General features: G+C 47.3%; 1 protein-coding gene across 11 annotated transcripts in view; it reads right to left on the reverse strand.

Annotated features, from left to right (window-relative positions):
* The window catches only part of SCMH1 (Scm polycomb group protein homolog 1), a 169,309-nt gene that overhangs the window by 12,239 nt on the left and 143,392 nt on the right, over positions 1–13,678 (reverse strand). For 10 of the 11 annotated variants that reach the window (XM_081818210.1, XM_081818208.1, XM_081818209.1 and 7 more), the window contains 2 exons: positions 10,154–10,354; positions 8,185–8,376 (listed from right to left, as the gene is read on the reverse strand). In XM_081818210.1, the coding sequence (XP_081674336.1) occupies positions 8,185–8,376; positions 10,154–10,354 (393 nt within the window). The remainder of the gene's footprint in view (positions 1–8,184; positions 8,377–10,153; positions 10,355–13,678) is intronic. The other variant, XM_081818216.1, reaches the window with a different exon arrangement.

Here is a 13,678-nt window from a genome sequence, read left to right on the forward strand (position 1 = left end):
ATTGTTTGTGCATAACACCCAGTGCTCCATGCAGAACGTGCCCTCCTCAATACCCACCACCAGGCCAACCCATCCTCCCACCCCCCTCCCCTCTAGAACCCCCAGCCTGTTTTTCAGAGTCCATCGTCTCTCATGGTTCGTCCACCCCTCCGATTTCCCCCGCTTCATTCTTCCCCTCCCGCTACCTTCTTCTTCTTCTCTTTTTTTTTCTTAACATATATTGCATTATTTGTTTCAGAGGTACAGATCTGAGATTCAACAGTCTTGCACAATTCACAGTGCTTACCAGAGCACATACCCTAAAAGGGAGGGCATTTTAACAATCAGAAGTGTCCAACAAAATCGACTGCCAAAGGTGATAGTGAGCAACCTGTCATTGGGAGTACTTAAGCAGAAGTCAGATGACCATCCTTGTCTGCTGGGCTAGACACTAGATTATCTCTAGAGTACTTTCCACTTCTGAGATTCAAGGACTCTGCGCTCACAACCATGCTTTCCCCTTCCTGGGGTGAAATGAATGAAGGAAACTAGTCTATGTAACTAAGAAAATTCTTCCGCCAACACAGAACCTAGAGACTAGCACAGTTCTTATGTATGCTTAAGTCTGTTTCATTAAAAAAAATCCTTCTCTGAACTACATGTCCCACATCCTCTACTACACTTTCATTCAACAAATATTGTTAAATACTTGCTATATGACAGGGTGATGGATACTGAGAATGAGGAAAAAACCAGATATTGTCCCTCCTCTCATGGAATAACTAATCTAGTGGGAAGGATGACAAGTACAAGCTTATAAAAAAATGAGAAGCTACTGCAAAAATTACTAAGCAAAGGAATAGGTATTAAGACAAAAAATAACAAGGGGAGTGGATAAGGAGACCTTGAGAAGTGTCTCTGACAACTTGATGTTTAAAAGCTGTGGTCTGAAGAAGAGTCCAAGTGGAGGTGTGCTATTTAGGGTTCATTGGTGGCCCTAATGAATCCCAAGCATTATCTAAACATTCGGTCTCTAAGAAAAATTGCAAAGGATAGGAGCATGACCCAGTATGCCCCCTCACCCACAGAAAATTCTGTGGGAAGAACCAAGGAGCTGACTTGGCTTGGGTAGAACCTAATCATGGAAAGGATCTGCTGTAGGTCCCCTGGTGCAATGGCTAAGTGCTGCTGCCTGGTCGCTTGCAGAAAGATCCTGAGGTAGAAAACAGCTTGGAGTTATTTGGGGAAATGAGGAAAAACAGTGTAGCTAAAATGTACGGAAGGAAGAGATGAGTTTGGAGAGGTAGACAAGGACCAGATCATGCAGAATACTGCAAAAACACCTGGCTTTTCTAAGAAAGCCACTACAGAGTTTTAGGTGGGGGAGCGCCATAATCTCATTTATGTCCGAAGAATACCATTTGGGCTCTTAAGTAGAAAATGGAGCAGAGAAGAACAAGAGAGGTAGTAAGGAGACCAGGTAGGCCAGAAAGGACCTCTCAGGCCAGGAGAGAGAGGATAATGACAAAGGCAGTAGAGATGATTTGATGGACATGGATTCAGGATACATTTTGGATTTCCACTGCCAGCTAAGGTGGAGTAGCAAGGACTAGATACATCTGACTGCTTGAAACAACTAAAAACAAAAGACAAGATACATGAATAACAGTTTTTAGACATTGGGCATCAGGCAGTGCAGGACAGTGATTCCTGAAAAGGGAGAACAAACAAGGTGAGCCCTAGGCTTGCTCTCAGTTCACTGTCTGGAGTCCCCAGGCGACGGGGTACAGAGGGGAAGATCAGACAGAGCCCAGTGAGCTCCCGGAGCTGAGGAGATGGAGCTGAGTCTGGGTAGGTCGAGGGAGCTACAGTTCATGGACCAGAGCACTGGAGAGGTGTTTATAACTATATTTCAAATGCTCAAGAAGGCAGAGCGAAGACTATGCAAGCTAAGCAGAAATGCTAAAGATATAAAAAGACCCAAGTCAAACTTCTAGAAATGAAAACACAATGTCTGAGATGAATACATTGAGATGGATTAAGAGTAGATCAGAAACTGTAGAAGAAAAGATTAGCTAACTTAAACATAGCAATAGAATTTATCCAAAATAAAACACAGAAAAAAAAAGGCTAAAAATTTTTTTAAAAGCATAGTTAAACTGTGGGAAAACTTCGAGAAGATTCATATATGTCTAACTGGAGTCTCCAAAGGAGAGGTGACAGAAAATATACATGGAGAAAGAATGGTAGAGATTTTTTCGAATTTGATAAAAACTGTAAACCCACATGTCCAAGAAGCTGAGTGGACTCCAAGCACAAGAGGCATGAAGAAAACCTCACCAAAGCATAGCATAATCAAATTGCTAAAAACCAATAATAAACAGAAGACCTTAAAAGCATCCAGAAAAAAAAAAAAAAAGACCACGCAACCAAACAGAAGAATGACAGCAACTTCTCATCGAGAAAATGCAAACCAGAAAACAATGGAGTGACATCTTTTAAAAAGTGCTGAACGACAAGAAAGTCAATTCTAAACTCAGCAAAAGTATCTTTCAAAAGCAAAGGTTAAAAAAAGACTTTTTCAAAGATACAAAAGCTGAAAGAATTTGTGTCCAGTAGACCATAAAAAGGAGAAATGCTAAGGGTAAAGTCCTTCAGGCAGGAAGGGGATCTGAAACTCTGGCTCTACACTGAAAAAATGAAGAGTACCAGAAATGATAACTATGAAGGGTGAATAAAAAAGAATCTTTTCTTTCTTATTAAAAGAATATTTTTTATGTTAAAAAATTCTTCAAAAGATAATTAATTACCTACTGGGGCACCTGGGTGACTTAGTCAGTTAGGTGACTGACTCTTGATTTCGGTTTGGGTTGTGGTCTTCGGGTTGTGAGACAGAGCCCCGCACTGGGATTTTCTCTCTCCCTCTCCTCCTGCCCTGCCTCCCCACCTCTCTCCCTCTCTCTCCACAAAAAAAAAAAAAAGATAATCACCTATTTAAAAATATACGGAGCAGTAAAATATACAGTGACAATAGCACAAAGGCCAGGAGGTGGGAAGTGCAAGCACACTGGCATAAGGTTCTTACACGGTATGTAAAGGGATATGATTATGGTTTTAAGGTAGATAGTGATATGTAAAAAATGTATAATATAAACTAAAGCAATGACTAAAATAAAGAGTTACAGCTAATAAGCCAACAAGGAAATAGAACAAAATAATAAAAAAGCTGGATTAATCCACAGGAAGGCAGGAAAAAAACACAGGAAAGATGGCACAAATCGCCCCACCAATAGCGTCGGTCTTTGTTCTCTGAGTTGTTGAAAGTGTAGATCTGGGTGGGCTACATGATTTCTTCATTTATATAATTATATTGCTATATTTATATAATTTTGGTTATGAAAGATAAGGCTGGGGAAAGCTGAGACCAAAGGAAATGAAATTATTTTACATGATAAAGTAATCTGGAGTTGCCTGCTGGTAGCTGGAAAAGAAGGAGGTATGGGATAGAAGGAATAGAGAACAGAGAGGAATATCCCCCAAACTCAGCGTGGGTCCCAGAAATGGCAGCAGGCTGAGGCCTAAGGTTAAAGAGGCCAGTTAAGATATATCCTGTAACAGCTGATAAACATTAACACAAAGTTGTTTTTTTTAAGAGAGAGAGGGAGAAAGCGCATGCGAGCACAAATGGGGGGGAGGAGGGGAGAGGGAGAGGGAGAGTCTCAAGCAGACTCCCCGCTGAGAGTGGAGCCTGATGCAGGGCTGGATCCCACACACGACCTGGAGATCATGACCTGAGCCGAAATCAAGAGACGCTTAATCGACTGAGCCACCCAGGCACCCCACTGATAAACATTAAGATAAAACAAAAATGTTAAAATGCTTTCTGTTCTTTGTGGCAATTCTGCCAGCCCCTCCCCCCCCCAAAAAAACTTCATTATAAGTTTATTACATTCAACGGCTTTGCATTCGTTTTTTCCTTAGGGAAATGAAGGCTGAGGAACTGGATCAAATGTTTGGGGCAAAGCAGCTTAGGGAGAGACTGTCAGCTAGGAGAGTGGTCAGGGAAAGAGGGGATAAGAACTGAGTCAGAGCAGGAAACCTAGTCTGAATTATGTGGGGTGGAGATTCATTTTATGTTATTTAGATTTGGATACTGAAGGAAAGGATTATCCCCAAATCTAAGAGGACTCACAGAGTCCTACACAAACCTCCAGCTAGTCTCCCTGCCTACTGTGTCACTCCACACCAATCCGATCTCCCACACAGGATCCTGAGCCACCTCTCTGAAGCACAGGCCTGACTATGTCCCTTCCCTGGGTCCTCGCTGCTCAGTGACATAAAGCCACTAATGTGGTCAGTTAGCTTTTCCGACTGGGCCACTGTCTCCACAAGCCTCCCTGCCACCGCGGATCTCAGCTGTGCCAGACATCTGGTTCCTCTGATCCTCTGTCCCTCACGGTCTCAAATGCTAGTCAGTCAACTGGAGCATTCTTCATCACTCCCTTCCTCCATCATCTTGGGTCTGTGGCATCTTCACCGGGTTATCCTGCTGCTTCAGGTGGAAGCTTAGATATATTTTCTGGAAAGTCTTCCCTGACATCTGGTTTGAACTTTTGAACTCTGAACTTGTCCTATGAAAGTACATATCACCACAAATGAACTGTTTGCTTATTTGTTCCTCTTCTTTACCAGGCTGTGAACTCTGGGTGTAAGGACCTGGACTCCTGTTTACTGTGGAACCCTCCGTGCCTAAACCAGAACTTGGTGTCGTGCAGCCAATAAAATCTGGGTTGAGTGACTGACTGAAGAACGGACTCAGTTCTATTAATTATGAACATTTGTGTCATCTTAGAACTCTGACAGTTCTATGAGGAAACCCTGCATGGGGATGAAGGGGCATCCTAACAGATTTCACCATTATTTGGCTTTAATCCTGTGAATTTTAGGATTTTGGCAGGAGAACCTCTTTATAAGCTCAGAAGACCAGGATGGTAACTAGAAAGATAGGCACAAGGAACTTACTGCCATGGGACAAATGAACCTCTTCCTCCAGCAGAGAGGAATCTGGGCAATCCCCAAGCAGCAGACCCAGAGGTGAATGCTGGGTGGTTTCAGTTACAGCTGAGAGGAAGAGTCCCTGGGACAGCTAAATGAGCCGTCTCCTGTCTCACGCTGTCAGTTCTGAGGGCCCGAAGGAGCTCTCTCTCACCTAACCCTCACAGGCCTCTCACCTGACACAGCCGCGTGGGGAGTTCTGAAGAAGCGACCCTGATCTGACACTGTCTCCCCCCAGGAACCCTGCTTGCCCTCTGCTTTCACCTTGCTCATCGTCACTCCGGCTCACCCCACACGCACGTGTCCTTGCAGCCCCCTCTCCGCGCGGGCACGCTTTCCCAGCGGGGATGGAGCCAGTTCACCTCTGGCTCACCAGAGGCCAGTACAGTGGCTGGTGCAGAGTGTCGGACAGCCAGCCTGCACTTTCCAAAATGCCCAGGGCATGGCATGGAAGGTAGAAAACGAAGTCTGAGAAGCCGCTGCAGAAAAAGCGAAGTAAAGAGAGAGAACAACCACATGTAGTGGATGGTCCTTCACTGGATCTTGGACTAGGGGAAAAAAACAGCTAAAACAACATTATTGGGACAACTGGGGAAACTTGGTATGGACTATATATATCAGCTGGTAGATTTTATTAATGTTAAATTTCTTGAGTGCGAGAATAGTACTGTGTTCCCTGCTCCTAGGAGACACATAGGGAAGTTTATTAAGGATCAAGTCTCTCATCTGCAGTTAACTCTCAAATGGTTCAGTAAATAAAAATACACAGACTTAGAAAACAGGTATAGTAAATATTGCAAAAGGTGAAGTGGTAAATCTAGATGAAGAGTGCATGCTTGCTCACTGTACTATCTGTACAACTTTTCTGTAGGTTTTAAGTTTTTCAAAATAAAACACTGGAGGAAAAAAGTCAAGTCTCACCTCAGATGAGGAAGTCTAATGGGATCTGCATTTGATGACTTATCTGCTATACCAGAAGTGCATGGTCCGTCAGGCCAAGACCCTAAGGGCTAGGGTAGTGTGGAGACAAGCTGCAGGGCAGGGGATGGGAAGGCTCCATAAGTACCTAGATAAGAGAGGTGGTAGCTTCGGATGTTGAACTAGCAGAAGTGTGTAGCCGGGCAGAAGGGTGGGAGTGAGAAACCCCAGATCCAAGGGGCAAAGCAAAAGATAGCCCTGTGCAGATCAGACTCTTTGGCAGAGGCGGGGGTAAGTAATCAGGAAAGCACAGGAAATGACAGATGATCAGAGGTGGAGCAAAGAGTCAGGAAGGCAGGCAGGCAGGTAAGCAGGAGGGAAAGATAAGCGAAGGAGCACAGAGGAGTGAGAAATCTAGGCAAAGCTCTGGCTTGTCTGGGCACAATTAGAATGCTCACTTCAGGGAAGCAAACAGAAACTGGGGTGAGAGCAGCCAAGTTGCTAAGCACCCAGGATGGGACACAGAAGTTAGAGAGTGAGCACAGGAAGGCCCAGAGGGTTGGCTGAATCCGTCTGAAAATGAGGGCAGGAAGAGGGGCAGCCAATGGTGGAATGTGATAACCTGGTCTTTGTCTCTTGTTGGTGAGGCAAGAGGGTAGAGTGGCTAAAGCTTGCTTCCTCCTATCTGGCAGCTGAATCAGAGAGATGCAAACTGGAACAGAATTCCCAGGAAACCTCAGGCCTCAATTCCAAACTCCCTCCGTGACCGCAGGCCCAGTGCGCACATCCCTGCCAGTCTCGGCCCGCTGCTACTAGTTTGATTCTCTTCGTTCTTAATGCTGCCACTCGACTGAAGAATTCTGGGTTCCTGGTTCTTGGAGAAATCTCTCTCTAGACTAGCAGCTAGCCTAAGTGTACACGACCCCCTCTCATGTATCCATTCCTGCAGAAGCTCAGGGAGGCCTCACTTTCATTACTGAGTGCAGTTCAGAGTTCCTGAAGGCCAACAGCTAGGGATATTTAACCAGCTGCCTTTGTCTGCCCCACCGCCACCGTGCCCAGCCCAGTCCCCCAGTGCAACATGCTAAGAACGTTTTTTTCTCTTCTCAGATTCTGATGATGAAAGCAAGCAAGAGAGCAGGTTAGAGAAGAAGTTCCCTCCTAAGAAATGGAGCAGTGAGGGGGCACAGACATGTCTGCAGGGACCAGGCCAGTCTGGCCCTCCCGAGGAGTATTTGAAATTCAGGTTGTCTTTCTGCCCTGCATGCAAGTCATAGGAGCAATGCTCACTGGGGTGCAGAGGTCTAGATGGAGGCAGGGCTGGGGCGCTGGGTGAGCAGTCACTTCCCTAGGCACCTTCTCGAGAAGTGGCACTTTTATCAGGAGTGAGTTAAGAGAATGATAAAAAGATGCTGGGGGAGGCAGCATGGGAACAAGACTCAGGCAGGTCAGAGGGGGCACCTTTCAGACTTCGGCTCCCTCAGCGACGGACAGCACGGCCCGCTGACCACACCAGCTCTCTGCTCCTCTGCCTAGGACGAGGCCCCTCTCTCTCCATGACCTACTTGCTACGTGTGGGGCCGAGCTCTGCTCCCCTCCCTGTCATGCTGGGTCCCGGGCTCCAGGTGAGCAACACTCAGTTCCCTTCCCTCCACAACCTCTCGGAAGTGCTTAGTCACTGATCCGGCCAGGCCACGCGGCCTCCGCGGGTCTGCTCTGCTAACTGAGAGAGCGATTTTCCAGCTCGAATTGACTTGCTAGACGAGCACGCTGGAGGAGCTAGGGCCACGGGCCAAAGGAAAGAGCGGATGGCCAATCACCGGGGAGCACATTTCCTAATCTGTGGCCTGAGACTAAACCTTTCTGTCACCAAGGGAGAGTTCCCTTAGGCGTTTGCTGCCGGCTTCGCCCGGGGAGGGGTGCTGTGACTTCGGGGTGGCTCCCCAGGCCGCGTGGGGCTCAGAAAGGGAATTGTGAACCACCGTTTTCTAGGGATAAAAATCCAGAGGACAGAAGGTTAACCCTAGAGAGAGGAGACAAAACGCTGGAGAGAGCAGAGTCAGGAAGGGACCAAGGAGTCCCGGGCGCCGCGGCCAAGGCGAGGGACGCAAAGCCAGGTCTCTGGAGCGTGGGTGCCGGGCTGGCAGGTGTGAGGGCCGGCCCCGGGCCCTGGCTGGCGCTGCGACTAGCCCTGTGCCCCCTTCTCAGCCCAGGCCCCATCCCAGCTCCTACCTGGTAGGTACCTGTCGTGGCTGTGGCTGTGCTCGGTGGTGGTGAGGGGCGAGTGAGTCTGTGGAAAGGGCTGGTTGCCAAACAGATTGTCACTGCGAAGGTTGTGGCAGAGTTTCTCCAGGAAGCGCAGGACGTAGGTGATGCTATTGACGGCTGGGAGGTTGAGAGTGTGCTGTTCACGGTCAAACACGGCTGTGGAATGAAGGAAACAGGGCTGAGCACGTCAGCCTGGCAGTGCAGGGCAGCGAGGGGCAGGAGGAGCCCAGCCTCCCGCTTGCCTCCCGCTTACCTGGTTACACAAAGCAATCAGTGCCCGGGTTTTTCCCTCCCTCCCTTCCCCTCCCTTCCACTTCCCTCCCTCCCTCCCTCAAGGGTTTGATTTTTGCCTCCAACTCCAAAGGGCTTGCTGAAATGGGAGTGGCCAGGCCAGGTCTGGTGCACCTGGGCTCTGAAGTGATTTTACTCAACTTGTGAAAACAACTGTGAACATAACTCTATCTGCTCCATCAGTTGGCTGGGTTTTCTCCAGGAAATCTGCTCATTTCGGGTTCTCTTTCCATAAGAACTGCCCAAGAACAGAGAAACTGGGCAGACGAGGAGAATACAGCTGTTGCCAGCAACAGTTTAGGTGCACGATCTGAGCTGTAGGAGGGCACTAGAGTTTCAGCAACATTTGGAACCATTCCACGCTTGGTTTTATTTTACTCCCTATCTATTTCTATTCAAGAAGTATCTGTATAATCCTTACAAAGCAGAAGGCCTTTGCATTTGTCTCAGGGCAGCAAGGAAATAGGGGGATAGGCCATTCTCAGGATCCAGTTTCAGGGCACAAGAAGAACCCTAGAAAAGTTGTGGGTGGCAGCAACTCCACAGAGGCGGCAAAGCAGGGCGGGTCCCCGCAGGCTACTGCACAGAAGCCTCGGCCTCAGAAGGAAAGGAAGGCTTAATTTCCCAGCAGTCCTCAGCCTCCTAGAACAATGCCTTCCATGCCTGCCCTCATCCTCCACACAGCCAACTGCTCCCTCACCTGGGCTCTCCCACTACCCTGCAAGCATTTCTCACACATTAGAACCCCTCCCCCTGTCATCTCTCCTCCCCCTCCCCTGGCCAGGGTCTGGAAATAACCTCTGACATACGATAAAGGCTCACTAAAGGTGTGCTAACAAAATACAGTTACTTATGGGGTCTTCTACAAGAATACAGGTACTCCTGGGGTCTTCCATGTCAGCTGGCTCTCCTGAGGCTGGATATTGCAACTTGTTAGAGGGAAGGGATGGGGGACTATGCAGTATCGTGCAGTTGAGACCGAAGGCTCCAGGTCAAGTCTTCATAGGTTTGGTAGGTAAGGAGTGGGGTTCTGGACTTGGGAACATTGAAACAGAACCATGGCACAACAGGAAAAGTGAATATTCTCAGTGAAAACAAAAAACACAGAACACAGTGCATTTGAATCAGACAGAGCAGGAGACAGAGAGAGGGAATGGTTTTTCCCACTCTGCCCTGGGATTCAACTTCTTGTAACAGGGCTGGCTTAGGACCGGGCAGCTAAGGAGTGAGAAGAACATGACAAGAGTCCCGTGGTCCCCCGAGGCCAGAGGAGGCTGTGGCAGTCTGGAGAAGCTCCTATTGCCACAGTGTAGCCCCTCTGGATTCTTTCTTCTGGAATGCCTTTACAGCAACACACATCTACTTCCTGTATGCAGAGGCCGAGCAGGCAGACAGGACAGGAGTCTGCCTAGAGGCTTGATTAAGCAGAGTCTGCGTGGGTATTCTACTTGGCAGAGGTGTGCATAAGGCTCAGAGGGGTTCCGGGAGTTGAAAAGGAGGACTCTCGGCGGAATGGAATCCCTTCCCATTTCTCCAGAGCCTGTAGGCATGAAGTAGGAACCAGGAGGCCTTGCCAGAAATCAGCCAGGGGAGAAGGCCTGCCCCCCTGGCTAGGAGGCCACACCAGCCCCAGGGTGCTTACCTGAGATCACTTCACCGCCGTGGCCCTGTTTCAGGAAGCTGAAGACGGTTTTCTGATGGTACGCACAGTCGATGCAAGCCTGGACAGCCTGTTGCAGCACCACGGAGGCGCGGGCTGGCCCAAAATGGTCAGGGAGCAGCTGGACCTTCTTCTTATCTAAGTGGGGGCCCGGGCTGCCATTCTTGTTCAAGTAAATACAAACTGCAGAGACAAAGAGTCAAAGCAGCTTAAAGAGCATCCGGGGTACAGAAGTGACAGAACAGTGCTCTCTTCTGTCTCACACACTCTGGGCTCTGGTCCCTAGCAGGATTCTCAGCTGCTAGGCTGGTGAAACCCTGGGAGGGGGCAAAGGGTGGCTGTGTCCAGCTGCAATCAGCCCAAATTGCATGACCAAAGGCTCTGGGAACACAGCCTGCTGGAAGGACAGCCCAGACCAAAAGCCAAGGCACAGAACTTGTACTTTGTCTTCTGTGCACTGAAAAGGGAATCTAAACAATTCCCCAGATGTATGTCCTTTCATGTTCAAGACTCAGTCACCTCACACAGTCTTTGTATCTCCTATTACGTGTGTAAGGAGTGGTAGGGGCCAAGGCAATGTCAGCCGGAGTGTGTATGTGTGTGTGTGTTTGGCCTTGCACTTAGAATGGTCACACCATGGGTCATCTGGTTTCTGTTCTGGGCCTCGGAGTCCCTTTGTTATCTTCTGCATTAACACCCAGGCCCAAAGAAAGTAGTAAAATAGACAAACATGGGAATGAAGAAAACCACAGAAAGGGCCGGAGGGGCCCATCCAGAGAGTGTTGTGTGTTTCAGCAGTTTCCCCTGTCGGCCGGCTGGGCACTCTCCTACTGTAGTCCCTAGCTGGCATGCTGCTGGGTGGGGGACAGAGGGAGCATGGGAGTATGAGGCAGTCTGCAACAGAGGTGCTTCCTTGGTCTCCGGACAGGACCCACAGCAGCCTGCTCAGCTATGACATCCTCTCTTCTGATGTGCCTTCTAGGACCTACTTGAGCAGGGTACTCTGCTTTCTCACACGGCTGAAGGAGGAACAGGTGGGCAAAAGGTCTTTCTTGCTATTAAAGGCAAAAAAGCTAAGAGTGGTAGCTGTGTTGGCTGTGGACGGACTGCGTCCTCATCCAGGGGGCCTCAGCTTTAGCCTCTGTTAAGTGAGGAAGCTGTGCAACATGCTGTCTGAGGACTCCTCACCTGATTCAAAGGGAAAGCAAGATGGAGAGAAGGAAATGGAAAATAGTAAGAGAAAGGCAGGATGTGGAAGGTGACAGGCGGAAAAGAAGGAAGGGAAAAGTAAAGGGTAAGCAAGATGAACTGAAATACACATTCAATTCTGTTCTCTCCTAAAACCCTCCAAAATGAGTCACACAATAAAGCAGACAGCTTAAAATTTTGGAAGCTGGAGAGTAGATAATCCAAGTAGCAATTGACTGAGTAGACCCAAGAAAGCCGAATCCTTAACCAAGAATGGGCAAAGATGAGAACCCAGCTGTTTCATCTTATAATTCACAAAAGAGTGAAGAATGGGCAGGTACCTCTGGAGGTGGGTGTGAAGGCAGATCTAATGAAAGAAGGACTGGGTGACGTCTGTTAAGAAACAGCTAGGACTTGCATGTCATGATATGACTCATTCACTGAAAACAAAACAAGTAAAAATGTAGGAACTCCAAGAGGTAAGAAGAGTAGTTAAAATAAACGAAGACCTAGATCTACGAAAAGACACCCATAAGAATGTTCATAGCAACCTATGTTCATAACAGCCTAAAACTAGAACCAACCCAAATGTCTGTCAACAAGAGAATACATATACAAATTGTGGTATATTCATTTATTACAATAGCACTTAGCAGTACAAAAGAATGAACTATTGATAGGGTGCTTCTCAAAAACATTATTTTTAGTCAAAGAAACCAGATACAAAAGGTACATAGAGTATAATTCCATTTATATATTAAGTTCAAGCACAAGGAAGTCTAATCTACAGAAACAGAAATCAGAATAAAGGTAGGAGAGGGATGCCTGGGTGGCTCAGTCGTTAAGCGTCTGCTTTCGGCTCAGGTCATGATCCCAGGGTCCTGGGATGGAGTCCTGCATCAGGCTCCCTGCTCAGCGGGAAGCCTGCTTCTCCCTCTGCCTGCTCTGCCTGCCCCTTCTCCTGTTTGTGCGTGTGGTCTCTCTCTCTGACAAATAAATAAATAAAATCTTTTAAAAAAAAAAGGTAGGAGAGAAGGCTGACTGAAAGGAGGCATGATGTAACTTCTAGGGGTGGTAGAAATGATTTTTATCTTGACTGGGGTTGTGGTTATGTGGTGCTTGCACAGATTAAAACTCATGTAATTGTACATTAAGATATGTACATTTCACTGCACATAAATTTTCCTTAATTAAAACACATGAAAAGGAAAAAATATAACCAGTCCAGTGATAACTACAAAAAAGAAATTCTACATGGATTAAAGGGTGAAATATAAAAGGCAAACTATAAAACCTTTATTTATTTATTTTTTAAAGATTTACTTGTTTATTTGAGAGAGTGAGTGAGCATGAGTACGAGAGAGGGAGAGAAATCTCCAGCAGACTCCCCGCTGAGCAGGGAGCCTGATGCGGGGCTCAATCCCATGACTCTAAGATCATGACCTGAGCGGAAGGCAGATGCTTTACCGACTGAGCGACCCAGACACCCCTAAGCTATAAAACCTTTAGAAGACCGTGGCAGTTTAAAAAAGTTGTTCCCCCCCACCCCAACAACAACAAAAACTTAAAATAAATAAATAAAAAACACGGCTCCCAAACCTTTGACATCCCTTCCATCGATCTCTGTGATACTTGACCAACAGACTATGTAGAAATGACACTCTACCAGTTTCTGGGCCCAGGGCTTAACTAAGAAGCTGACAGTTTCCATGTCCTCTTTCTTGGGACATTCACTCTTAGAACCTAACTAACATGTGTGAAGAGGCAAAGCCACCCTATGGCAAGGTCTATGTGGAGAGAAATCAACAGCCAAAACCAACTTGTCAGCCATATGGTGGGAGGAGGTCCTCTGATCCTAGTCAAGACACCTCAGCTGACACTGCATGGAACGACGCAAGTGATTGCCACCTCGCCCTGCCCACATTGTTGTTTTAAGCCATGAAGTCTGGTGGTGGTTTGCTATGTAGCAAAAGATTACTGAAAGGGATTGTGGTACCAGAAAAAAGCAATAAAGGGCCCCAAAAAGGGTACGGGTGAAAGCATAAAGGGGCTTGAAGAGAAGCCTTTAAAGGTTGGGGGTCAAAGGATTCTTTTCATTTTGTACCATCTCTATCCCTATTAGTCCAGCCTGACAATGCTTCCTGAGAAACTTGAGAATGGACACCTACAGATTTTGAGGAGGCTGCCAGGGAGAGCTTAAGGCAAGTGAGGAAAATCTTACTGGAAGATGGAGGATGGGAGACACTTGCTACGTAGTGATGGAGAGTTTGACAAACTGTCACCTGCAGTAACCTGGAACCAGGAAGTAAATGTACCTGG

This window comes from Leptonychotes weddellii, chromosome 4, assembly GCF_054177405.1.
Source record: "Leptonychotes weddellii isolate Sample4059 chromosome 4, ASM5417740v2, whole genome shotgun sequence".
NCBI lineage: Eukaryota > Metazoa > Chordata > Mammalia > Carnivora > Phocidae > Leptonychotes > Leptonychotes weddellii.